This window comes from Zootermopsis nevadensis, unplaced genomic scaffold, assembly GCF_977971745.1.
Source record: "Zootermopsis nevadensis isolate Lab colony 2312 unplaced genomic scaffold, Znev_1.0 Znev_ptg000029l, whole genome shotgun sequence".
In the NCBI taxonomy this organism is placed as follows: domain Eukaryota; kingdom Metazoa; phylum Arthropoda; class Insecta; order Blattodea; family Termopsidae; genus Zootermopsis; species Zootermopsis nevadensis.
The window spans coordinates 9,633,038-9,660,581 of NW_028259161.1; the positions used below are offsets into that span (position 1 = coordinate 9,633,038).

The window sequence follows — 27,544 nt, forward strand, 5'->3', positions numbered from 1 at the left end:
TACTCATTACAATGTTAGTCCTAGACAAAAGGCGGAAGTCTGCCTTCATCTCCTTTCTACTTTTTATATTACCCTTCTACATTCTTTATTCCTTTCTGTTTCCTTCCTCTGCTTATGTATGCAAAGCATTAATAATTCCACTACACTGATAATTTACGGGCTCCTTCCTTTACGGTGAAACGTGTGTATAATAATAACAATATACAAGGAATGTTCCGAAATTACAAGACCGGTTACTGTTTGTTCTCGGTGCGCTCTGCTGTGTTACACAAACCCAGTGGGAAGTTGCTCAGTGTACAGCGAATAATCACTCTTAAACTTCCACAAATTAAAGCCCGCCACTTTAAGGACACCATCTGGCTAAACGGACGCCTTGCTTCAGACGAGTATTAAAATAATTATAGAAAAACACTACTTCTAAAATGAAACAAAACTAGAGAGCGCCTTCGTGTACTTAAAATTTGTCATCCTAAATCACGCTACAGGATTCTTAACGATTGCTAGAATATTAAAGTCACGTTGCATCAACTTCGTTGCGAAGACCGTGAATAGTAAACGTATGAAGACACTGGCCATTTTGATGGCTCTGTTCCAGCATTCTGGAGAAAATCCGCGAGGATACGTTGATACCTACAGAAATCAAATAGAGCCACCGCCACATCAATCAGCTCGGTACTATGAACTAATGTAAAATTGCCTCTATAATACGCCTGATTCGCTAAACTAATTTTTTAAATATTATTTAGAGAAACTTCCGGCTTTAAGGCTCAAAAGTATAGGCAATTTCTATTCTAGGATTCTGATTTATGGCGCCGTGTGGTTTCATAAGTGGTTAAAAAAAAATTCGGATGAACGTATAATCTCTGTTTCCATGGTGAAGTAACATTTAACACTATTTGAAAATACAGGCTTACGTTCTCTTTAAAGTAACAGAAATAACTGTCTGTATGCAGGATTGCGTGTCACCCCCACCCCACCCTAATAAGAACCACCTTTGCTAGTTTTATAGATCTATGTAGAAATGTCACATCGTTGAATGTCATCCCTAGGTCATATTTAATCGAGTCTTTCTACGGCCACAACCCCGACGTTGAACCTTATCCAAAGATTCATTTTAATATAGCCCTCCTAACTATGCCTATATTCTCCAAGCGGTCTCTTCCCCTCAGTTTTCCAACCACAATTTTAGTATGCATTTCTCATATCTTTCATGCATGTTACATGTCCCGGTTACCTCAGCCTTCATGATTTGACAGTCGAAAGAACATATGGTGAAAAAATGCTGGGGTACAAATAATAAAACCTCTTGGAAAGTTTCTCTCTTGAGTCCAAACATTCTCCTCAGAAATTCAAATGGTTTTAAAGAAGGGGTAAAATTTGTTTAAGAATTTGTAGAAATAACTTATTATACGTAAAGCTCTTTCGACAGTACATAATGCAACAAAAAGTACTTTCGGATGCACAGACGAAGACTACAGCAGCCACATACAGTCAGTCTCGCATGTAACGGGATCTGAGCGAGGCTGGATAATTTTGTTTCAGACAGCTTTCCGTTTCTCACTACATATTCTCCGAACAGATAAATTTTCATGAAGACAGGTTTGCGTTAATCCAGATCACGTTTAAGACATGTTTTACTGTAGATAAAATGAATTAAGAAAAATGAATTGCACTAATCGAATAATGTATGTTTGAAACCCTACTTCCCGGTGCATTTCTTTGGTCTACTTTTGTCCTGTGTAGATAGAGGCTCAGCAATCTGCCGATAACCCACCTACGAAGTTCTGGCGAATAAATAAATAATAAAGGAAATAAAACTTCTGCTTAGACACGACAAAAGGATCGATCAAGGAAGAAAATAAGAAATTCCAACACGTCAATATAAAAGTTCATTGCCAAAATTTGACAATTCATAAAAGTCACCAGGTTGTGAACTGTGTCCCCTCAACAACCGTTCCAGATGTTCAAGACACACATTTAAACAGGTTCCAATAAAACTAGACTATAACTAATATGTGATAACAGTATCTAGACTCTACATAATCCATTCCAAGAATTAATTACATCAGAACACGAGAGATAAAGATAGAGACAACATGATAGGAAGTGAAGGAGAATGGAATAATGTTATACACAGCGAAACGAATCATAACGAGCTCTCATAACCGTAAATTTTCAACGAGCCTTGCTTCGGAAGACAGAGGGGGCGAGAGCAGTGTGGAGCAGCTAAGTGAGGGTGGACATGAAACATGCAGCACGTAGCAATCTCAGAGAACATATTTACAAGCCGTGCATTTCAATTTACATAGCTGTAGCTTAATTCAAACCCGTTATCGCCCGATGGTAGAAGAGGGAACTAGAAGCTACATATGTTTTCGTAATACGCCAACGAAAAACGGGCAATTTCTTCACTCGTAACATCAACGGTTATTTGTAATGTGTGCCATGTAAAATGTAAAAGGATTCAGTGCTTACGATACAAGCGCAAAGACCCTTTTTAATGGAGAACTAGCATATTACTTTCGCATGGTTAACCTCACGCCTATTAATACACACGCACAAACTCTTCTTTAAACATGCTTCTATTAGAAGATGATACTTTGTCACGTAAAATATTTTATGTTGATTCAATTCTTGTTCTTTCATTTCAACTGTGTGCGTAATCCTGTACACGGCAACTTATATAGACATAAATAAAAGTTAAAACCTTGCAATGGGATAAGCCAACGACATTCAGACTAGTGGTTTAAAAACCACGTTGATCCGTTGATCCTGACGGTCATATAGTCAAACTGGAAGTCCGGTCGTATTCAACCAGCGAATGCAACAAATACACAAGCATTATGCTGACCAGCACTTTGTCGCAGAATCAAGTACATCTCGGAGTTAATTCTGTTTAATCACAGGATATTTAAAAACTCAGTACAATCTACGATAGTTTTGTGACATCTAATGGAATTAACATGAGGTATATGAAAGAAATCTTTTGTGATCCCGGAATACATACTAAAGAACAACTATTTTACGAGCTTTCATCATAAGTTATAAAATCAAAATGCTCATAGGCTATTAAATTAAAAAAATTAAATCAACTTATAATACCTCTCTCTTTAAAGCTCAAGACATAAGCCGTTGCTAGTTAATTGTACTATCAGTTTCCTGTACCAACATATATAAGGCCTGTATTAAAAAATCTCTAATATTTTTTTAAAAGAGCCTAACATTAAAACAGACTTCGTTCTTAAACTCGAAGCAATGAAGCTATCTTATCAGTGAACTGCGTCCTAGGTTGTTCTAGCCTACAGATCTGTTTCTATTACAAAGAATTCTACACCGAAGACTTCTGTATAATTCAATATAATTCCAAAGACAAGCCCAGAAATAAAATCGGATGTGTTTATATCCATTTCCCTCACTTCTCTTCAATCAGTACTGTACTCGCCTATCCTGTACTTTATTCTAATTGTGTATAGGCCCAACCGTTTTATATCCCTTTCAGCCTTTCTCGTCTTGTCATTTCCACAGTTGATAAAGGAACTTCAACACAGGTTACCTTAGTTTGCTAGATTTTCATAATTCAAATCTGACTTCAACACAACCCTCCTTATAACGATATTACAGCTTCATACAACTAGAGTCCTCTGTCGATTCTTGCTTCACGTCCTACTAGTCCTCAAGTATTATTTTATGTAGTTTTATGAATGCTCTGCTCTAAGTAAAATGGCAGTTCCCTCTGCAGCACAACAGAAATCACTGAGTACATAAATATTTGGTACGGGAGCCTAAAAACATTGTGTGATTTGAGCAGCATCCTTACGTCTTCTTGAAGATGATTTCTTCGGAGGATATGAAAATTTGTACTAATTCCCACCCCCTTCTGGTGAAGTTGAAGCTGAGAAACAGCCGAAATACACGTAGCTAATTTGCATGTATCGAAATTTATTGTTGGCTTCAGTCCCGCAACTCTGTGTAGGCACGTCTTTAAAATAGCTTTCGGACGTATTTTCTTCTTTTTCTCTCTCTCTCCTCTCCTGAACAAACACATTCTCCGCTTTTATCGTAAACTGGAGACGAGTTCCCTTATTTTAGCGAAGGAAGGCCGTAACCATTAAATGAGAGAAGTTTACTCTCACTATTTCCATTTTGTGCAGCAATTTTATTTTTCTTCGGTTCGTAACGTGCTTTACGTTCCATCAGGTTAACCTGAAGGATATAAACTTAATTAAATGTCACCACACTTTGCAGAAGAATTTCCACGGCCTGACGATTCTATGATTAAAAATGCGCATGTAGCTCGCGGAGATTTGTCAAACTGCAAAGGAAAACAGACCCATCTCGAATTTCAAGTATTCACAAAATGTCAGAAAATGCTGATATTTCATTTACGATTTCTGTTCACTTTCAAAGAATCGATACGTTATATACTTATTTTTGAACCACTGGCACTTGAATAGAAACAAAAATGACACCCAACTTCGACGACATATGTGTCAAATTTTCATACTACAACAACTGTGGCTGGGAAACGTGCATAAACTAGCTGGTGTATGAACCAGTGATATATTACAGGCCAGTGCAGTGTTACGTAAGCAAGGAAATTATACGCCCAAGTTTAATTTCAAATATTTGACCGAATAATTATTACAGTGAAGTCGCTGCAGGGGTTTAATTATGTTAGCCCTCGCAGTCGCTCACCTTGAGTTCCACCGAGTCCTGTCTGCAGAGTCTAGCGGAGTTAGGACCCCGTTCCCCTCCTGTCTCTATGAAATCCTTTTGTACAGTAGACCTTCTGCTCTTGATTGAATCAATTATTGAAATGACGTGGAGAGATGGACGGAATGTACCAGAGAAACGGATAGTTCGCAATTTATGTGGCCACCTGTGAACGTGACATGAGTGCTGAGAACAGCCAGTCGCGTCTCCAGTTTGGCACATAACTTCCATGTTCACGTATATAATACATGGATGTGGCCAGGAAGAGAAAACGTCTCTGTTGTGTATTAAACCCCTTGGTTTGTCACCAGATTGGCTGTGTTATCTCACGTCGATAAGAACTTATAAATCACATTTCGGCAAACATTCCTGTCGCAATGAAAAAGTTTACACAAAGTAGCTGTCGATTCACTTGAGAACGCAGATTCAAGTGGAACTCATAAGTCGACCGGAACTAACAAGGAGCTCGAATGACACTAATAAAGAGTGTCTTCAGAAATGGATAGCCCTCGATTGGATTCGAGAAGAAAATAATTTCCTAGAAACCAGCAGTTCTCAAAGGAAAGCATGGACTCTTCTTGGTTAACCTACCAATAACGCATTAACCTAATCAAGTAAGAACACACAATATAATGTTAAATAAGCTGTACCGACTTACAAAATCTGAAAAACTGCAGGACAAGATCAAGGCGGATGAATGGAACAGATGACAAATGCATACAACCTAAAGAAAATTGATAATTTGAGAGACCTAGGCAAAGAAGGGAAGGTAAGATAACACTAAAATCTATCTTTAAAAGACTTGGTGGGAGGTTGTAGGCTATACTCATCCGACCGAGAAAAAGGACCAGTAACGCGGTAATGAACTTTTGTGATCCACAAAATATGGGTCATTTCTTGTCACGTCGATTCACTGTAAGCTTGTTCTAACCATGGAATGAGCGAGCGAGTGATTTAGTAGTTTATTAGTTAGGCGCAAAAGTGTTAGTAGTGAATTCTTTCTAGTATATCCACGTAAAAGACGGAAGTCAAAACACATGTAGCATCTGCAGGTAAGGTTGGAAACTTCTTCCACTCAAGTCTACTTAAATATGCAAAGATGTTCATGCTCTGCTTCAGAACTGAGAACTCGTGGTAAACTGCTATTATTTCTTTGCTGAAAGAAATAAACTATTATTATTGTTTTTTTATTAAATCAGTTGCTTGATGTGAAGAATTAGTGGTTCTTAAATAAAATTTCACTACGAAATAAAAACCGCCACTTTGAAAATTCAGGCCTCCATAGAACATCTTAATAATTATTCCCTAAAACTAACTGGCCTACACACTGGATGTTCTCTGACAAAATAAAACAAGATCGAATAGGTGAACTATTTGAATGCACTAACATTCTAACGGTGTTCTGCACGCTATAACACGTAGGCCAGTGTTGCAGTAATGTTACCCGACGGCATTCAAACGCAACAGTGTGTTCCAAAAATGACCCAAAGTAAATGTTGCACTGACGTTGTCCGGGGTGACTGGTGTGCAGTAATGTGTCCCAACAACGAAAGCTGATATTTTCCCACCTATCTTCTGGATTGCTGCGCCGTGTAGTCTGGTAGAAGATTACCAACGTTTCGGATGTCCATGCTGCCTCCATCACCAGGGAGATTATCGCCAGACTACACTGTGCAGCAACCCAGAAGTCAGCCATCTTCAGCTGATATTATTGTTTCGCTGATGTGATCCGACGTTATTTTTGCACCACAATGTGTTTCAATTGTTATGCAACAGTGAAAGTGGTTCCCAGGGTTTCGCAAAAATAACTCCTGGTCATGCGGACTGCCTATTTTCTCGGTAAAAGTGACAGACACAGACATAGACGGGCCCTTTAAGTGCTCAAGCGCGAAGAACACCGAACAAACTTGATATGTTGACCATGTTAAGAGTTACCAACAATTTCTCGATACACAGGTAAGTTCTGAAGCGCTGCACAAATGCCTGTCAACAAGAAGCTGAAAAGCTCCAACGTAAAACAAAGAAACTTTACTTTGGTAACACTCGGTGTGATGGCCGTCATGATACAAACAGCTGTCAACTTTAATGCAGGGATCAAGAATTGTTTTCTCCCAACAGAGCTTATACGGTAGTCCTAGGTTTGAAACGTGACTGTGTGCGGACGGTTGAATAAATAACGGTGTCTCCACTCTAAAATCTGTGGGTATACTGATGCTGACAGGCGGATTTGACAAAAAGTATCGGGTTTCCACAGCATCAGATACCCCTGCTGTTTCATTCCCGTAGCTAACAGTTTGGTAACTCGTGATCATCCACCCATCAATCCCTTTTCATCCCTATTTTTACACACAAGCAGGCACACGTATGACATTGCTGAAGAGATAAGACATTTCAACATCGTTCGTATTCCATGCTAACAGTTTGACAGCCTCCCTATTACTATCGCTCTAATAAACAAGGCAGACGTGATTTGAAACAAATCACATACTGTATATTAATTATCTCTTGGCCGAGGCGAGCCGTTTCCATCCTACTTCTCTGACAGGCCATGAGGAAACAAACAGATGTTGTACAGCAACGTTTACATACAACGCCGATGGCATAAAATATACCTCTTGTTTTTGCACGTAGGCCTATTTTATTGCAAGTTTCATTCCTGCAGTTGCATACTGAGTCGATAGAAACAAATACGAACACAGTGGGTAAGACTGGCGGTAACACGTGGATTCTAGATTTATCTGCTATCCTCACCGAGATATTTTCACATTTTTCCTCCGGAATAATCTTAAACTGGTAAATTAAAATAGACCATTAATTCTTCCTCCGACCAACAATACTAATTCATATGTCATAACGCCAAATTATTCCCACTAACGCGTTTCATAATCAAGATTCCGCACTGTCGATCTTGTTCTGGGTTGTAACGCTGTGTGGACTCGTTGGGTGGATACCAACGTTTCGGAAGAACATACTGTCTCCACCTCTGTAACGCTGGTGTCTACATGGTATCAAAACACCGACATCTTCACCGATGTAATAAATCCAAATCTCACAAGATTTTTCATTCACTTCTTCCTTCATACCTGCGAACTACATGTCCAGAACATCGTCACCACCCGAATAATGCAAATTACGACCTTGTGATACTGTTTAACGTTCCGCTGCTGAAGTAAATTCTCTGTATTTCTACTGGTCTGCATTTGAATAAGGTTTTTAATACCTTTTTGCACACTCGTGTTGTATAACCGAGTACAAAGCACGCCTCACAGAACCTTTCCTTTGAAAGAAACTAGTCAATCTGACACAAGCAGAAAACAGTAGCCATGGCAGTATAACACGCTGCTTCCTCACAAATCAATTTCTCCGATTCTTATACATTTCTAGAACCATCTAAAATTCCTTCAACCTGCCGGTCCATGACAGAAAACTTTCATTTATCGCATCGGATTGGGCATAATTGTTGTAAACGTTTTATTTCGACATATTTGTGCAACATATTTCATTTTCAATTCCGTCAGCGCCGCTTTAAAACGCTTTTCATAAACCAGAAACATTTGTAGGTACCAGTACCCCAAAAATGCAAAGTACTTTTGTCATATCGACTTTGTAAAGTGCGATGTTCCTCGCAGAAATACACTACCTGCAGCCAAACACGAATACAACGAGGTTCACGTTAAGTATGCGTGTTTGTTACTCTTTTCATAATAATACAATTATAAATCCGCCTTTCAGTGTCTGGCTTTCTCATTTCCGGAAACTAGTACAGTCAGTCCTCGCTTTACGACGATTTGCGTTACGAAATTCTGCCCACAGGAACTTTTTTAATGAAGCGTATACCATCCGCTTAACTCCGTCATCCGACCACGAACTCGCTCATCCAAAATATTCCTGACAAAATCCAGCACGTGCTGAAGAAAACGCAAATAAATGACGCAACGTCGGCTAGCGAAACCTGGAGAAGAACATGAATCAGGTCACCTTACGCTTTACTCTGCTGTGCATCTTGTGAAAAACTTTGCTGTTTTTAACAATGTTATAGCATGTTTAATGAACTGTTTCCGTTCACTGAACATTGCGTTTCAGCAATAAAATTGCTGATTTCCTTTTTTAATTTTCTGTCGTTCGGAAAAGTAATCCTCAATTATAACACTACGTTTATTTGAAATACCGCCTCGCTTTACGAAATTTCACTTTACAATTTCTCTTCAACAACGTAAACTATTCGTAAGAGTAGAAATTTACTGCATAGAAAATAATACACGATCTTCTTCCGGCAAGTACTTTGTTTATTTGGTTACTTTATGGAAGTTTATCGACAAGGAAGGTACGAAGCGTCTGATAGGTATTAATAATAGTACGATTGACAAACCGCAAAGCGCATATATATAATCATGGCCACCAGTAACAATTGCATGTGGGGGAAAATGCTTAAACCTCAATCAGGATATCTGTCTCTGGAACTAAACTTCAAATATATACATCTAAAATGCCTGTCAGCTACATTTCCTTTACGCTAATCTGAACTACAAAATGCTAGTTTAGGGTCCATTCCTGAGTATCACCCAGATGGGCCAAACATATCTCCAAGTGGCACGTTCTGTTTCTGGAAAACTTGTCTGAAAATCCGTTTCCCGTTGTTCGTTATCCTACAAACTTAAGTTTAACAAGAAAGACAATTAACAAAATTACACGAGTTTTATTAAGTTAAAAGCAACCTTTCCTCTTCTTACCCAATCTCGAAAATTATAAGACTAGATCAAAATACTTCAGTTGCACTGTTATAAAATTCAACGGTGAACAGGACTGTCACTCTAGAAACATCCACCTCCAGGCTGTCTTGTCATAAATTCGTATTATACTACAGGAATAGTGATCTTTTTACATCTATTTGCAATTTTCAATGTGTGTATGAAGGAAGGCAGCAATAAAAACGTCTGTTCTAAAACATGAATCCTAGTGTTTTATTAAACATCAAAGTAGTTTAGAAACTTATAAAAACAACGAATATTGAAGACAGCAAAAAGTATACATATTTTCCATATATAAACAATAAAATTCCCATGTATCCGAATGTGTACTTTGATCATGGGCAAAATAACTGAAGTTAATTAAACTGTACGTCTATTTTCTCTTCTCACTGTGTTATATTTTGTTTGTTTTTCACGTAAACTATAAACGTAACTACACAAATAATATGTGGTTAAGGCCATCTGCTTTTTCGCATTGCCGTGAGCCTTGTGAGAAAATAATTCGTGTTTTGAATTGTTAAATGGAGAGGGATGGAAGACAACGACATTACACCTTTTCAGATATCGAAGATGGCTGTCTTCTGGGTGTTGTGCAGTGTAGTCTGATAGAACAAACCAGAAGACAGCCATCTTCAGACTCACCACCGTGAAAACCTCAAATCCTGTTTTTCAAATATAGTTGTTAGTAGCAATTGAGCAAACTCAAATGTATATTAACGCAGTCTTTTCTGAGTAAGAGCGAATCTTAGCTTAAAATTGAAATAACGTTGTTCTGCCTGTACCCCAGACACAAATTAGTAAAATGGTTAAATCGTATTTTCTGTGATTCCAGGTATGCACAATCACCTGACATCTTTAAAGTCATGAAGATGGGCAATCTGAATTCAATATTGTTTCTAAGGGTGAAACAGGTTTATTTGGCTCTGAAAGGTCAATCTTTATGCGTCTGTTTGCGTTTTTATCTCACAATCATTTTTAATTATATGATAGATCCTTGTGAAATTCTGTATAATATATCACTGAAGGTAAGCCTGAAGCTGGCTTAACAATAATATTTACAATTATTTTCGGGAATACTAAACCTTGTCGCAACTACCTACTATTATTAACGCAGAATCATGCAACGAGATACCATAAACCATCAACACATACCTTCACTTGGAACTGACGGCATCCTTCCAGATCCTTCCAGTTTCGCTGTGTATTATCTCACGCCACGTTCAGGAGTTCGCACAGCATTATAATACACAAGTTCACGATTTCCTACAAAGAGTATTAATTTTTGTTAAATTAATGACAACAGCACGTGAAATAATTGCAGTAAAGCACTAAAAATACTCCAATAAACAACAAAACATTAAACTTATTAAAAATACAAATGACAGTACAAATATTGGATAATTCAAGGTCCTAAAAACTGTGTTAAATTCTATGAAGAGTAACCATCAGTCACCCTGTCACACGTCTTAACCCTTTCAAGCTGACGATCATCCAAATCATATTTAAGAATTCAGTTCACGCCTCAAACAAAACGCAGAACTTCTTCATTACAAACATTAACTTCTTAATGCTGTTTAAAGCTGTAATACCAGTGACAATCATACAAATTCAATTAACATAATATTGGTTGTTAAAGTATATGGTAAACTTTATTACCGCTGGGATTCAAGGGTTTAAACTTTCCCAATTACAACATTTTGCCTGCCAAGAGCCTTGCAGGGCCTATATTGCACCGATGGCGAGATAGCCAAGCAGTTGTACGAGTCTGCCCGCCGCTTCTACACATACCAAAACAATTGCGCTCGTATGAAATGAGCGTCTTTACTGTACAGCTGAAACGATAGCTGACGTTAGAACGGAACCATGGCTGAATGCTCAAAGAATCTGTTTTCCCACCACAACTGCCTCGCGAACTCCCAAGCTGTGGGCAGTATCTGAATTCACAGATCCTTTCTCGATCGGATTGTGATTGAAATTTGCTACTAAAAATGTATGTACCTATGATACGACGATTAATTGCAGTAATTCAATTCAGTATTTCATTTTAGAGTGTTGCATCAACAAACAAATGGCTGATTACAGACACTGCGCAAATAATAATAATTAGGAATATGGTATCAGTAACACATTTATATGCCTGCGTATTGGTGTGGATGAATGTAACACGTAAAAGCCAATTATTTATTATTAAATTGCTGCATCGACAACCAAGTGGTCGATTACGAGCACAGCACAAAAAGAAATATAAAAGGAATAATAGTAATAATAAATGCATTATTGGGATAAACAGAGCTAAAAGTACAGACCTCCTTTGCAAAGTTTAGGTTCAGATTTTCTAAAGCTTCACGACGTAGTGCAGTGTTCTTTACTTTTTTCCCCTCTAGACTCTTAAATCATAGTTACTAAAACCTCTGTGAAAGAAAGAACGTTTCTTTTTCTATCGCTAACTTCAAGCTTCCTCGTGTGACGTGGTTACAGCCCTTGTCTTAAATATTTAGATCAGAAAGTAATTAAAGAGTTTTTTTTTGAAAGACCAGACATTTGGAGGAAGATCATAATATACAGTCTGCATATAAAAAGAATTGCTTAATTAGATTATGTAACTTCTAATGGAACGAAATTTGCATGATGGAAGAAAAGAGGGGGTTTTGGTACCTATTTTTGTTTCTTTCTTGCGTCGAAGCAAACATGGCAGGTCTGTAAGATCTTTATTACAGAAGATGAAGGATGCAGATGTTGCAACCTAAGAACAGTCGTAGACAAATAAAAATGGCACTCGCTGTGAATATGATGGCTTATCTTCCTAGAATATTTTGGAAAATAAACACATGAAAAAACGAAACATCCGACGTTATTTACAGTACGCTCCAAGTTGTTTACACATCCGAGGAACTTCTACGTATGAACAAGATTATGACAACCACAAGCCATTTTCCAGTTGCTCCAAGATTCTCACTGAGCAGCGAACCAATTCTACCACCCAGAGTATCCGAGCGGTCTTCATGGTGGATGATAAAATGGTCAATATAGTATATCTAGTTTCTAAGGCAACAGTGATAAAGTGTTGATATTTTGGGTTCTAGCAAATATACAGTGTTTGATGACACTCAACCTTTTCTTTGGACCGTAATTCGCCCACATTTATGACAGCCAATTATTTGTCCTGAGAAACCGGAAGCAGCAAGTTTCACCGAAGTTGGACAATCTACGACCTACTCCACCTCCCTAAGCAACGGGTCCTGAAACGCGTCACAGCGGAGAATATTCATTGCACGACACGTGGTTTCAGAACACGCATAGATATACAGATGACACGCTGTTTTTAAAAGATACGAAATTAAAATGTTTTATTTCTTATCGCCATAATTGCTTCCACGACTCACGTACTACCACTGCAGCTATCAGGTGCTATCATCGGAAGGGCAAGACTTCGATATCGAGTCTGTATGCCTAAAAAAGCATAATGTGGGTTAATGATTAAACGTACAACAGAATTGTCCATTTGCCTACACGTCATCCTAAGTCCAACGGTATTACCGTGCACTGCAGGCAACAGTTTAGTAGTTCCATGAAACAGGTCATTCCCGTTCCATTCCTTGCCCCAGAAGACTCCCGGTTTCAGCATAGCAATACGCGTACATGTCCACCGCCTTCATTAACCCCGAAGCAGAACACCGTGTAGCTGGCCAAAGCAAATCAGTATCATGTAACCAGTTGAAAGACATGTTAAATTCAAAGCTCACGGGCTTCTCTATGTCACTGCCCATACAACTACTATCGGCCTAATGATACAGGCAGAGTACACTACAGGGTGTTTGAAAACTCCATAATCCATAAACATTTCGTTGCTGAGCATCTGCAAGTACATCACTGTAAAAGCAAACCTCACATTTAAAAGTTTATTTAAGTCATATATGATGTAATCGCTAGGAATATATGTTTGTATAATTCTTCAAATATCATTGCTAGAAGTAAGTTATTCTTCTCGGTTGTAGCGTCGTACAGTCAGGTAGATAATCAGGTTGATGATGGAGGCAGCAAGTACCTCTGAAACGTTGGTAAACTTCTGCCAGAATACATGGCGCTAGAACCCATTTGACAGCCATTCACCGCCGTGAGAACCTCAAATCATAATACGTTAATCTGAGGTTTTCACGGTGGTGAAAAATTAAATGTGGTTTTCTGAATTATGACAACATACGTGTTTGTAGATAGTTTCCGATTGTTCAGAAGAAGAGTTCTACCCTAATAAGCTAGATCAGGGGTCGGCAAACTACGGCCCGCGGGCCAATTCCGGCCCGCCGCCTCTTTTTGTACGGCCCGCGAGCTAAGAACGGATTTTACATATTTACATATTTAAATTCTTTGAAATTTCAAAGTACGCGCTATAATGAAACGGCCGAGTTGAATAGTTGAGAGAAAGAATTCTATAAATGTCTTCCAAGCGATGAATACGGTCAATTAAGATCATATGCTCGGGGATTGATATCTGTATTTGGCAGCGCCTACCTGTGTGAAGAGACATTTTCTCAATACAGGCCAGCATTAACGGATGAACATTTACAATCAATTTTTATGATAGGGAGTACTGAATTTAAACCTCAGTTTGGTGAAATGTTATCTCAAAACAGGCAATTCCATTCTTCTCATTAGTAGAGCTGTATTTCAAACAATTGTAGTCTACTTATTATTATTATTATTACGTTACATTTTGTTCAATAAATTTGTTAAAACCTGGTTTTTCTCTTTACATAAGTAGGCTTACCTATATAAATATCCTCGAGTTTGCCTCTTGGCCCGCAGAGCCTAAAATATTTACTATTTGGCCCTTTAGAAAAAATGTTTGCCGACCCCTGAGCTAGATGAGTTCCTATGAACAGTTGGTAACGCAGGAAATTCCTAAAAACGAAGAATTCCCAAGTTCGTATATTGTCTTAAACAAATCATATCACGTTAACTTATATTTCGATATGTATATATATTAGTTATTAGACTCTGACCCTCAGTGCCAAACACATTTTAATTACAATATGTAATATAGACTCTCAAGCCGATCAAAATATAATGCTATACGCACACTGAAAACGGAACAGAGAGCGCTATCGGTAGTAGAAGAGTAGAACTGCCTGCTCCAGGCAGATAAATTAGTGATACACATGAGAAAAACCTATATTCCCCTATGATGAAATTAATTACAATACCGCAGATATTTCATACGACAGACCACTCTGTATCGATACTTTCTTGTTTTCACCTCTCATGTTGTTTGCATCTTACAAGGCGGTATAAACAGTGAATTTACTATTTAATCTGCTGCTCCAGTTTTTATACTGTATACAAACCAATGATAACGAAAATTAAATATGATGTTCTGAAATAATAAGTGGTACAGCTACAGAAGACAAATTTCCTCAGAATGTAATTTTGCACGGCTTTATGAAGAGCTATGGGAAGTGAGGTTATAGCTAGGCATTAGGTAGACAAGAGTGATCAGACTCGTGCTTTACCCCCTGGTATCCACCGGATAAAAGAAATAATCTAACCCAGAGCACACTGTGGTAAAGATAAAATTCCCTGCTCCTGTCGGGAATCAAATCCCGAATGTCAAAGCTACATAGCTTTTATAAATCTGGCATTAAATGCGAAAGATTTATTACATATTCGCCAAAATAAATATTACACTAAAATTTACTAGCACAAATTCTGCATTCTGCTCAAGGAACTCTGTGAACTCAGGAAATTCAAGTCTGAACCGTAAATAAGTTTCTGTATTTTGTCAATATTCTATCAAGTCTCCTTAATGTAGCGTTTCAATCGTTTCACGCTAAAATAGCTGCGACACAGACATCTATATTGATACACGAAATTGTTATTTTTATACATTACCCGAAAACATTACTATACAGCTTTGTAGTAAAACGATAACTTTATTTCAACACTCATTTGTCTTTTTGCTGTCCTGTCATCGGGTCATTACTATCCCACTTCAGACAAAGTATCGATAGTAATAAAGAATATAAAGCAATTATTACAACTGTCAGATATTATTCTTTCCAATCCTAGTGTTTCCCCCTTTCTTACGAAAGGAACAGCATCCTGATAAGCATACGGATGGCATAAAACAAGACAAGAATCAATCATTCGGAATTAACGTCGAAGGCAAAATCTTCAGTCAGTATAGCTCTGTAGGCCTACTGAGGTTACATTACAATAAACGTAATCAGATTTATCAGACCGGAAGTGGTTACAATTACATCACATAGATTATACTTGATTAACTATTAGGTTATATCAGGATCTGACCGGATTAAACAAACTCAATATTCTGCTTCTAAAGCATTTTAAGTAGAATTGAGTTAGTGTGCAATTCTTCACAGGCAACTTTCTTTAATTCACAAGGAATGCAAGGATACAGTATTTTAAACTATCACACATCGTATTCAGCTGTGTTCAAAAACCTTCACGTTAAGAACTTCTGGCACACTATAAAAATAAATAATTAAATCGCACAGGATAATTACTAATTAAAAATTCTACTAGCCTCTTTGTATAAATAAGTGAGACTTCAAAAATTATTTCCAGAATGTTTCTGTCATTATTTGGCTAGTCAATAGCTGGAGCAGCCTAACAGGACAATAAAAACAATGCATTAAGGCCTTTAACACTTCAAATATTACGCACATTTATCTTGATTACAGATAGAAACGAAATACGGATAAACCTTCCTTCCTAAGAAGCCACTAGTCGCTCAAACACTCAAGAAGTTTCCAACATTTTATGGAACCTGAAGGTTCATTACCGTGTTCACAAGAGCCCGCCACTGTCCCTATCTTGAGCCAGATGAATCCAGTCCATATCACGCCATCAATAAATGGAACAGGACTCTGAGTTTCTGTGTGATGTTCTATATTCCTGCCATTACTAACTGTTTAAAGGCTCAATGAAAAGTAAATATGTTAGAATAGTCGGTGCACCAACCGATATTCGAACGTGTTCCTCCTGTACACATATCGGACGCGTTACTTGTGTTAGACTGTTCCACACACACAATGTTATATGCTATTTATCCAGGATTTAGCCCCATGAAAATAATTATGGAACAACGATGTAAATCACTTTCCAGATTTATCTCGATGGACCCACTACAGAGTTCCACAGAGTGGCGAATGACGACGGTAAACGATGGTAGATTTATTTACGTATGACAGAAAGGAATATACACGATATGCGCGATTCAAACTCGTCATCCAAGAAGACAAAATCACGATGCTCTTCAGGCCATGGTATCCGTGACCGGAATGTGAACGGATTAGAAGACGACGTGGCACAAATGACGTGACAGTACAACCCCGACGTTATAGGCGGCTCACCACAGGAAACTTGTGTGTAAAGTACACAGAAGTATTGTAAAAAAAGTTACAGTTTAAATTTTGGATATCCTTTCTACCATTCACTTCACGATCTTTTATTTTCTCGTCCAGTATTTAAAATATAAATAAATAATTTATCTTCCGTTTTATATTGTTGTGAAACTTGGTTTTCTGCCCTACGGAGAGAACACAGACTGAGGATGTTTGAGAACAGTTCACAGAGGAGAATATTAAAACTTAAGAGACAAGAAGAAATAGATGGATAAAAACTGAATGAGAAGTCTGAAAATCTGTACTCTTCATACAAAAATATTAAAATTGACCTTAAAGAAAAGTGTAGACTGAATTTAACTGGCTCCGAACAAGATCCTGTTGGGCTCTTGTAAACACGATAAAGTACCTTTGGGTTTCATTAAATATAAGAAATTCCCTTGAGAGTTTAGCAACCACCAGGTCCTCTACGTGGACTCCGTTGCATAGAGTTAAGTACAGAATGCACAAAGGTTTCATGTGGCATCAAAAGCCGGCTTCTTAGTTCATTTTAATGATGATTAACCGACTACAAGCGTATATCTCGTGTTAGATAATAATATGATGTAGTAAGGCACTTTATACGAGAATTAATTGCTTATTATTCGTTTACTTCACCACGTGAGTTTATTAACGTTAAGAGGGATATAATAAGAAGATTATAAACATAAAGAATATCCTGAATCGAAAACAGGCAAGACAGCTTAAGTCTGTGGTGGCCGAAGAAGACTAAATTTCGTCGGAAAAAGTGTACATGAAAGAGAAGTGATGTCGTAAATTTTATGGCATTACACCAAGTTTCACCTAGAGAACTGAAAAAACTCACAAGAAATATCAGAAGGGTTCCCCGTCTGCCATCGTTGGAACCGTGAGTAAGTCTAGGTTCCGAATTTAGCCAGAAATTCTATTTACCACACAGTAAAACTCTTTATTCTTGAAAATATAGTTACTAATTTATTGCCAGCTGAATATGCAGTTAATTTGACATTTAATCACTATGGTAAAGAAAATATTTCTTCTGAAGTTAGAAATTCTATAGCCGACTGTACTGATTCTATTATTAGAGTATTTTAGTTGAAGAAAATTTTATTTCCAACAAAAGAAAAGTCGTTATATGGTTGTTAGTTTTATATCCGGCCGGCATCAAGAGTGACGGCGCCACAGTTGCATCGCAAGCAAAGTCATCCTCACCTCCAAGATGTACGCTCTTTTTTTACGACGAAGAACCACAAAGACGACGCGTCCTCTTGAGAGTATAAGGCCAGCAATTTCTCATTCTTATTAAAATCGTCGAGTGAGAGCACGTCAGTGGTGATGGGATGATGTCATAAGCCACGGCTGGCGTCGCACGTCAAAAAGACGTTAACCGCGAGGCACCAGAGATTACAAAAAAAGTGTCGAACGACCTGACATCACACTCAATCTTCCAGTTCACCGGGTAGTGTATATACCGCATTCAGATACATAAAGAAACGTATAAGCACGAGCACTCGTAACTCTTTGCACAAGCAGAGATAATAAACAACATATGACTTCAATTCACGGCGTATATCTGCATATACTACTGCTCAGACTGACCACGAACCCGGTAAAAATTTCGGAAGGAGTTCAAAATATCAGTTTCCGTAACGATTCTCCAGTTTGAGAAACCGTTTATTTAGTCTAGCCGCCAACAAAATGTATGTTTCAAGGTCACTGCAAAATAGTACTACGCTGCAACATGAACACCGCAACACAGGCGAAAGCGCACTCATTCACACTGTGCAATCAGAAAACCCTTGTATTTCCGAAATTATGCACATAGAAAAATTCTTAAAACAACCATAGGTTCTAATAAAATCTGTATTTTATAACGCACACCAGCCTTTTGCACGATAAGCAGTTTTTAAGACATCAAAGTGCGATTAAGCTTTAAGCGGAGTATGAAACCGATTCGAAATGCAATTAAATAGACCATACAACGTATAATGTGAAGCTTTCACAGAGGCTGTCATTAATAAAATCGTCTGGGACCATCAGCCACGTCAGATTATTAAAACTTGCCGACGTTTCGAGGACCATTTCTGCCCTTATCTTCAGGACTACTCGTTAGACCAGACTCCCAACCGCAATTGAATTGAAACCCGTTCAGTAGTTTCGTTGACGAAGTACCAGGGCTGTTCTGTTGAGTACCAAAATTCAGTCCTTCAAAATTATCTACAATTAGGGGTTCAAATCGCGAACTGTCCGTATAGAAAGTTCAAGAGGCTAATATAGCGTATCAAAGCCCTCCGAAAGAAGAGGCGGTGTATTTTGTTACGTGAGTTATGTGACGTCATTAACAAAACTGCTTTTCCCATTTCCACACTCGTCCGTCCCCTCTCCAGCCGACAACAGTAATATTGGGCGGGCGTTATCCTCCTGCGGCTTTTGCACGAAAGTAATGTCCCTTTTTAAAGGTCGAATTATTGTGCTGACCTGCACCTAACTTTACAATGGGTTACCACGTCACAACCATCCTAATATCGCTGTAAAATATCTACAATATAAAGTGTATCTAATCACTGGAATATATATAAAAAGATAAATATGTTTTTCTAATAAATAATAAGATTAAAATTACAACCAAAAAATTGGGGTGGTGTTATTTTATTTCCCTTTTACGGAGAGGTCCATAAATACTCTTCCTACAATAATTTCAAAAGCTTTTCTGATGCCCGTCTTGTATAACATTTCCTTTAACACAAAGATAACACGGATTATTTTCTTGTAATATCAAATGTTAATGTTCAAGTTAACATCTAAAGCTGTATTCATCAGAGTCCTTGAGACGCTGATCATTGTTCAAAGTAGTCAAGAAATTTCCCACCTTCTGCAAAAGCACGCCACTGATCCCTATCTCGAGCCAGCTTAATCTAGACCAACTTCCTGTCACATTTTACTAAGATCCGTGTTAATAGTATCCTCCCGTCTATGCGTTCGCTTCAGGGTTTCCAACCAAATTCTGCGTTACGTAATTCTCATCCTTGACTTGATCATCGTAACATTATCCGGAGATTAATACAACTGACGTAGAAATTTAGCTATTTTCTCCAACATACTGTCATTTCATCCCCCTTAGATCCAAATATTCTATTAAGCACCCCTTTCTCAAACACTCTCATGTTGTGACAGGCCAAGTTTTACGCCCACACAAAACAACATAAAATTATTTTGTATATTTTAATCTTTTTCGTTTTAGATAGCAGCCGAGAAATTACAATTTTCTAAACTTCATATAGCAAGCATTCCCTGAATTTACAGTTCCTAATTTCTTCGTGGATTAAATTTTATTTTCTTACAGTCATTCCCAAATATTTTAATTATGCCTCATTTTCAAAGGCCGTGTTTTGATACTTTCCAATTGGAATTTCGTTCCCTAATTATTTAATCCGGCTGTTTAGATTTTAATAACTTAACTTACGAACTCTATGAACCAGATTGATTCTCGACAAGTCCTTTATACCTCCAGTCAACTGATTGTAATCACCGATTTCTACTTACCACAGGTATTTATCTATTTCCTTCCAGAACTTTGTTTATCCATCACAATTCCATGTATATTTTTACTTTTAACACAGTGCCCAGTTTAATATGCATACAACCATTATAGTATCAAACACGAACGAAATAAACAGAAGGCATAGATTGTGGTGTGTGTCGAAATGTATTGCTACGCTTTGCTCTGTTTGGAATCGTTCAGCGTTAATGCCGGTAAGCTTCGTAGTGGGGTAGGCTACAACGCGCCTCCATGTGAGTAGAACGAGAAAGTCGACCGTGATTCGCGAGTTTAATTGGGTTAAAACAAACTAAAGAGTCGCTCACAGAGCTTGTGTGCATGACGTGTGGACAAGTTTACTGCAGGAAAGATGGGCTTGCTTCAGTCACGGACCTCCAAACCACGTATTCGTACTGTTGTCGGATTGTAACAAACCCCTAGAGCCCAGGCTCCCTCCAGTCGATTGCGCTGTTTGTGCTCAGGCTTCGGGTCTAAAGGCCGCCATTCACGATCGCTCCAGATGGATGACGTCCAAACGGATGTCGTCCAAAGAGGTACTACATTCACGGTCGCGTCACGCCAGTCGCGGTTTGTTGTCCCTCTGTGAAGTGCGTGGTGTTTGCGATGGACGAAGAATTGTTACTAGCTACGGCAGTATGCCTGTATATTGAAAGGAAAAAACCAAAACGAAAGTGGTCAAAGCAAACACCACGCACTTCACAGAGGGACAACAAACCGCGACTGGCGTGACGCGACCGTGAATGTAGTACCTCTTTGGACGACATCCGTTTGGACGTCATCCATTCGGATGTCATCCATCTGGAGCGATCGTGAATGGCGGCCTTTAAAGAGGGAGACAGTGTTCTTCCCCGAAATGCTGGTACTCCCATCTACCTACAAGTGCACTTGGCTTAAAACCCAGAAGACCAATACCGACATTATCATTGCCGTGGAAACTCCAAATCTCAAATTTGCAGTTAGCAACCGATATTTAGATGTGTTTGTATGAGGCCGCATTTCTAGGAAAAAATTTTACTCAGAAATGCAAACGATAGAAAAAAATTCGGGTGTAACAGTTAGCCTGACTTAACTACTGCCCGTAACTGAATTTAACGCTTACTATTCCAAACACAAACTCTATTTGCTCACAAAATGGTGCATAGCACGTAATAAACTTCACAAGTTTCTTTCTAATCAAGGATGCAGTAGGCGGGGCATATGCCACGCATGGGGAGATGAGCATAATTACAAAACTTCAGTCGGGAAACTGAAGAGGCCACTTGCGAGACCTCGATGTAGATGGGAGAATAATATTAAAATGGATCTTCAAGAAATGGGGTATTAGGGTATGGACTGGGCAGTGGCAGCGTAACCAGTCGAGGGACCCTGAACGATATTAATCAGCGAAGTCCATTAAGGAAAAGTACATGTGATTTATTTTAGTTGATTTAAATTATTGCAATTCTGACAATTTTAAACTGCCTCTCCGTAGCTGGCTCACAGGATTCCTGCAAGTTTTCCTTTTTCCAGTTGTAAATCCTAACTTGGGTAATTGTCAATTACTCAGACAAGTAGTGACAATGTGAGCAAACAGAATACCACAAATCTGCTGTTAATAATAGTACATTATGAAAGGAATCTGAAAAATTGACTTCGTTGAAATGTTTCTCGACCAAACCAGCTATAGCAGGTATTACCTCTAATTAAACACAGCATTTATCAGCTTACCTTAAAATGGAGACTGGTTATTATGTGAATTTAAGTTTTATTTAGATGTACTTCATGATCCCAATGGTTACGAAATGTCCTTTTTCACTCACACGTGTCTTCCACTGCAACGTACGCGGTTACAATAACGCATCAACCTCGCCGTGGGAAAATACAGCGAAAAAGAGCGTAAGACACAAAGATGAAAGACTGGGAAGCAGCAAGTCTACACCATGCATTCAGCAAAATACTTCCATATATGAGGGGTAGCAGCAAGTATACTGAAAGCAGACACGGATAGCCAAGTGATGGTCCTCACAGGGTCTCGGATTTCGGCAGTTTCTTTAAAACGACCTACACAACAGAAAATTGCTATGAGAATTGTAACTTGTAAAGTCATAAGTCCCTAAAGGTCTCTGAAAGAAGGAACGAGAAAATCAGCAATTTGGATGTTAAAAAATGGATGCCAGGGAAATACGGCTTGGGGAAACTGATTGGATTCATCTGGCCATCTGGCACAGGAAAGAGACTGATAGCGGAGCACAGTAGTCAATTTTCTGGTTCCATCATATGCGGGAAATTTCTTGACTAGTTGTAATCTGTACAGTTGGCTACATTGTACACAAGATTGTTTATACCAACTGAAAATCGTGTAAATAATTGCCGAACTGGCAAATATTCATGATCGAGTTTGTGTGTGACTGGTCTTACACTTAGAAGTGCATTAGAATGGGTGATGGACGTATGTTTATTGCTTATTTTTCCACCGTTCTAAAGTTGTTCTTTACGTGACTGCACAAGAGCACGTGTAAATAATGGAATCCAATTGGCGAGAAGAATGCCTTTTAAAATATTATTGACCATACTATAATGAATACGTTTGTTTATGTTGCATCCTGGATTACCATTGTGACTTAACAAAACTTTTTTTTCCGCCAAACTTCAATGATTCATTTTCAACATATAGGTTATGTTACATTGTGTTAGCACATTAACTTAATAGGTGGATATTTTCTAAATATATAATTTATTTTCAATATACATGCAGTTTTTAGGATGCCTTTGTTAAGTTGGAATGGTTTGTTTTAGGGTTAAGGGTTGTTCTACCGTCCAGTGACAAAACGATACTTCAACTTTCCATGTAATTTGCCTTTCATTTTTCAGTCTTGTTTCACCATATCCTTTTGTATTTTCCTCCTTGCACAGATTTATCCTTTAGATCTGACACAGATCACTTGTTTTAATAGTTTTTTTGTGGCCTGATATATCTGTCATCACTTGCCCAAATAACTTGTATATGTTATTTGATACATGCTGAGAACTAGGGATACCTTTACCATTATTTGAAATATTATACATGCCACATGACTCTAATAAAATGACTGTTTTTATTTTTTTCAGTGGATACAAATGAATTTGATACTTTACTGTTGAATGTAGCAATGAAGCGGAAACGTTTTCCAGAGTTATGCTCAAAGCTTTTATCTAATACTTTGAAGATTGAAATAAATAATTTGGTATGTTATTTTTATCACATGCATCAGTAGATATATTTATAGCATATTAACCACAAATGCCAGTAAGTAAAAAAGTAAAGCTGGCCCACTATATGCCATGTAGGCACTTTAGAGGAGAGAATGTATAGCTCCTACTCATTCTTGACCTCAGCACTAGACAGGGGTGAGTAGTCAGCATCATGCCCAGGCCGCCCTTTGCCCTGGGAAAAGAACCCTAGTAGCCATTCGATACGAGGCTGGGTGGGTCCCAGAGCCAGTCTGGATTTAAAAGCAAGAGGAAAAATCCTCTGCCCCCGTCAGGGATTGAACCTACGGATAATATTACCAAAAAAGATTAGTTTAGCAAAATTATAGATAGCTGTTTGTAATCATATGTGAAAAAATTTTAAGAACTGCATCACTAAACATGGGATTTCTTAAAAGGTGGTGACTCTAGTCATGTACATGTATGTTATGTCTTAACGAGTCTTAAAATGTGACCAATCTGCTATCCTCAGCAGTACCATTTCCTACAAAGTGCATACAGAACCAACCTGTCAAAGGCATACGTGGTTTAGGGCCAGTTTAATACCTTGTGGCTTGGCCCAAATCATCAGAGGAATTAACATTTTGAGAGAATACAATATGTAAAATGTAATTTTGTATTCTATAATTAATTGTATCTCTTGTAATATGATTTAAATAAAATAACATGTATTTATTTTATATTGTGTTAATTATTTTTATGGTTTAAGTTTCAAATAACTACATTTTTCAGAGGTATGTCAAGTGTTTTTGTTCTGGTGTGAGATCTAAAAGTTATATTATCTGATATTTAAGAATGCCTGACAGAGCTTCATTAATATGCGGGTGCTGCCATTTCTTGTCTATCTTACAATCATATTTATAATATCATAAAATAATTATATAACTAAAGGTTGCATAGGCTCAAGCTAAAAATACAAATGGTAGGGAAGACAAGCATGACAAAATAGCTTAGATGGAGGCACGTAAGTAAATTAAATTAACATTCTGTTGTGAACACACCTGAAAAGGGCAATACTTCTAAGTCCTTATTTATGTATTTTCTGTTCTGTTACAGAAATCTGCAAATGTGGAGTTAAACAGTTCCAGCGATAATAATGCCACTTGGTGCATCTCAGATAAGCTTAAAAATGAGATAAGACAATCAGTGCATGACATCAAATCATTGGATACTTTGAACAAAGTAAATAACAGGACCAGAACATTTTTTAATTGAACTACTGCAGTTTGTTGCTTATCAAATTGCTTTTGCTTTCTGCATTGTAAAGCAGGACAAGCTAGTGATTTGCCCTGATAGAAACTTAATGCTCCTTGTTGAGAAAGAACCAGCTTAAAGATTATATCATGAACATTTATATTGTAAACTGGAATGGTTCATATTTCATGCACACCAAATAAATCTCGGTTAATATCCATTCTCACGTGGAAATAATTTAAATTTTTGTTCGTGACTCTGCTCACCACCAAAATCATATTTTAGAAATGACTAAGACATTCTTTGGATATTTGGCAGAGGTTGAAGGGAAATGGCTGTTGTGGCCATTATTAGATATTTTATCTGATTTATATAAATAAATGGAATAAACTACCTCATACTTTGAAATGAAGTTTCTGGAAAATTCTTCACAGAACTTCACATTTAAAAACACTTCCATGTTCCAGAAAAACCTATTAGTGTTACTGCTTTTTCAATGACTATAGTAGTTTGATTTAAAAAATGTTGTTAGTTTTTCTTCTCTGTAAGATTTGAGGATGTATTTTTTAAGCTAAAATAAAACTTTTAAGTTTGTGGGCCAAACATTATAGCCCTTGTGTCTGAGTAAAATTTTGTCATTGTTATTTCTTACAGGGTGTAATATATTTACTCACATAAAATATAATTTTTGGCAAGATTTTTATAAGTAATAGTGGGTGCTTAAGTAACAATATGAAATTATTTGTTACAGGCAGAGGACGTATTACAGAATACAAGGAGTACAAAATGTGTAATGGATCAAATTCAGAGAGAGAAAACCTGTGAAATGGACATTTACTTGAGGAGGTATAGCAAAGACTACAAGAATACATGGCATCAAAACTCGAATTGAGAACTGCATTCTCTGCGACTTTAAAGAATATTGGTTCAGACACAAAAATAATAAGCAAAGTCGTCACATTTTATATTTGTACAAAGAACGTTAGGTCTGTGAAGGTGCCACTTTCTAAAACACCCATTTCAGATTTTTTAATGTATTTATAACAAAATCCTAAAAGACGAGGTATTAATTTTACAGTATTCCAGTAAGCATGGAGGAGTATGGGATGATGTTACAGGTCACCGAATTAAAGTGAAGAAATAGTAATGTTTATACTTTTAATCTCAAAATTTTTTGATATTAATTGATCAGAAACATGTCTACACGATGCCAAAACCCAGTAAAACATCAGATCGAAAGCTGACGGGTGCATATTTGCAACTTTAAGCTCCAAATGTGGAGCTGGAAAGGAAGGTGTCGTAACCCATTTTAAAGTATAATTTCAGTGTCACTCATCTGGAATGACTAAATAAAACTATGAAAATACTCAAGACAGCCACAATCACACCAGAAATACAACTGGCTACCAGCAGGAGTTCTGACTATGCATACTGCAGCTTTCTGCAAAATAGGTAGTAGAGTACATTTCTCTTTATGTGTATTGTCTCAATAAACTTTATCATGATAACAAAATGAAATCTGAAAGTTCATTTTGAAACTCCTTTAGTACTCACCTTATGGATTTTCTTTTCCTAAGCTCTGTCACTTCTACATGAAAACTACCGTCATCCAGCAGAGCAGCAACCCGTCGCTTCATATAACCATATTACAATAGTACAAACTGTAGGCACTATAATATATGTACATAGAGCCAATCCGTCAAAATATCAAAAGAATCAAATCTTGTAATTGTAAATTCTACAGAAATAATACATTTTAAAAGCTAAACTGAATTAAATATTAAATATATATTATGTCCAAGTGATGTGATATAACGGTTCTGTATGAGGTTTTTCTATCTTTTAAAGCTCTCAAATTATTGGTCAAAGTCTCGAGGTTTATGATGTTGGTGCATTATAATATGTCAAATTGTTCTTTTAAACTTCGTCTCTCAAATTATGTTGGGGTACTGGAGCAATACACTGAAAAGTCATCATTCCTGGCAGGTTCACAGTTAGAATGTTGGTATTGTTGTTATGAACTTATATAAATTTGAAAATATGAAACAAAATTTTGACATTGGAAATACAATGCAAAAAATAATTATAAATTGTACTCTAAATATTCTGTTTCTTAGTTAAATTTGCACATTACTCTTGATAAATTAATTAACATCTCATTAGTTCATTTTTAACATAAATTATTCTTGTGATGCTGGAAATAAACTACTTTTTACATTGCTAATTCACTCTAAATATGTTCTTGTCCCTTTTCAGCAGAAGAAAACTGGATGCAAATGCCTGATTTTCTGGTTGTACTGGTTACCTTAACCACCATTCCATATGAAACTAAATTAATATTCATCATATTCATAACCACCATAATAATCATCTTCCCTGTGGTGATTCAACATCTGTGCTAATGATATCTCATCATTTTGTTCATGTTCCACATCAGGCTCATCCTCAAATTCATCAGCATCATCTAGAACAAAGGAAAAAAAATTGCAATTTATTACTTGGTCTCTTTAAATGCCGTTATCCATTCCAGATTTTATATACATCCGATTTTGCCCATCCGTATCCATTTCCCCATCTCTTTGATACAAATTTATTTTCATTACTGTGTTTCAAGATGAGCCGGGATAGCTCAGTCAGTATAGTGACTGGCTACGGACTGGGCGACCGGGGTTCGATCCCTGACGAGGGCAGAGGATTTTTCCTCTAGCCTCTGCATCCAGATT

General features: G+C 37.4%; 2 protein-coding genes and 1 long non-coding RNA gene across 5 annotated transcripts in view; 1 reads left to right on the forward strand and 2 right to left on the reverse strand.

Moving 5' to 3' along the window:
- LOC110830375 (uncharacterized) overlaps nt 1-20,660 on the reverse strand; it is a 295,636-nt gene extending 274,976 nt beyond the window's left edge. The window contains exons 1-2 of the long non-coding RNA XR_015537595.1: nt 20,384-20,660; nt 10,614-10,724 (exon numbers count right to left, since the gene is read on the reverse strand). This is a non-coding gene — a long non-coding RNA (uncharacterized LOC110830375). The remainder of the gene's footprint in view (nt 1-10,613; nt 10,725-20,383) is intronic.
- Nucleotides 20,661-22,675: 2,015 nt separating this feature from the next.
- Nucleotides 22,676-26,339, forward strand: LOC110830082 (uncharacterized). The gene is made up of 4 exons (XM_022064582.2): nt 22,676-22,827; nt 23,487-23,602; nt 24,684-24,809; nt 25,573-26,339. The coding sequence occupies exons 1-4, from the start codon at nt 22,815-22,817 to the stop codon at nt 25,711-25,713; spliced, it is 396 nt and encodes a 131-aa protein (XP_021920274.1). The 5' UTR covers nt 22,676-22,814; the 3' UTR covers nt 25,714-26,339.
- Nucleotides 25,966-27,544, reverse strand: part of Brf (Brf RNA polymerase III subunit) — a 48,082-nt gene continuing 46,503 nt past the window's right edge. For all 3 annotated transcript variants that reach the window (XM_022063891.2, XM_022063980.2, XM_087358131.1), the window contains one exon: nt 25,966-27,285. In XM_022063891.2, the coding sequence (XP_021919583.2) occupies nt 27,155-27,285 (131 nt within the window). In that variant the 3' untranslated portion in view covers nt 25,966-27,154. The remainder of the gene's footprint in view (nt 27,286-27,544) is intronic.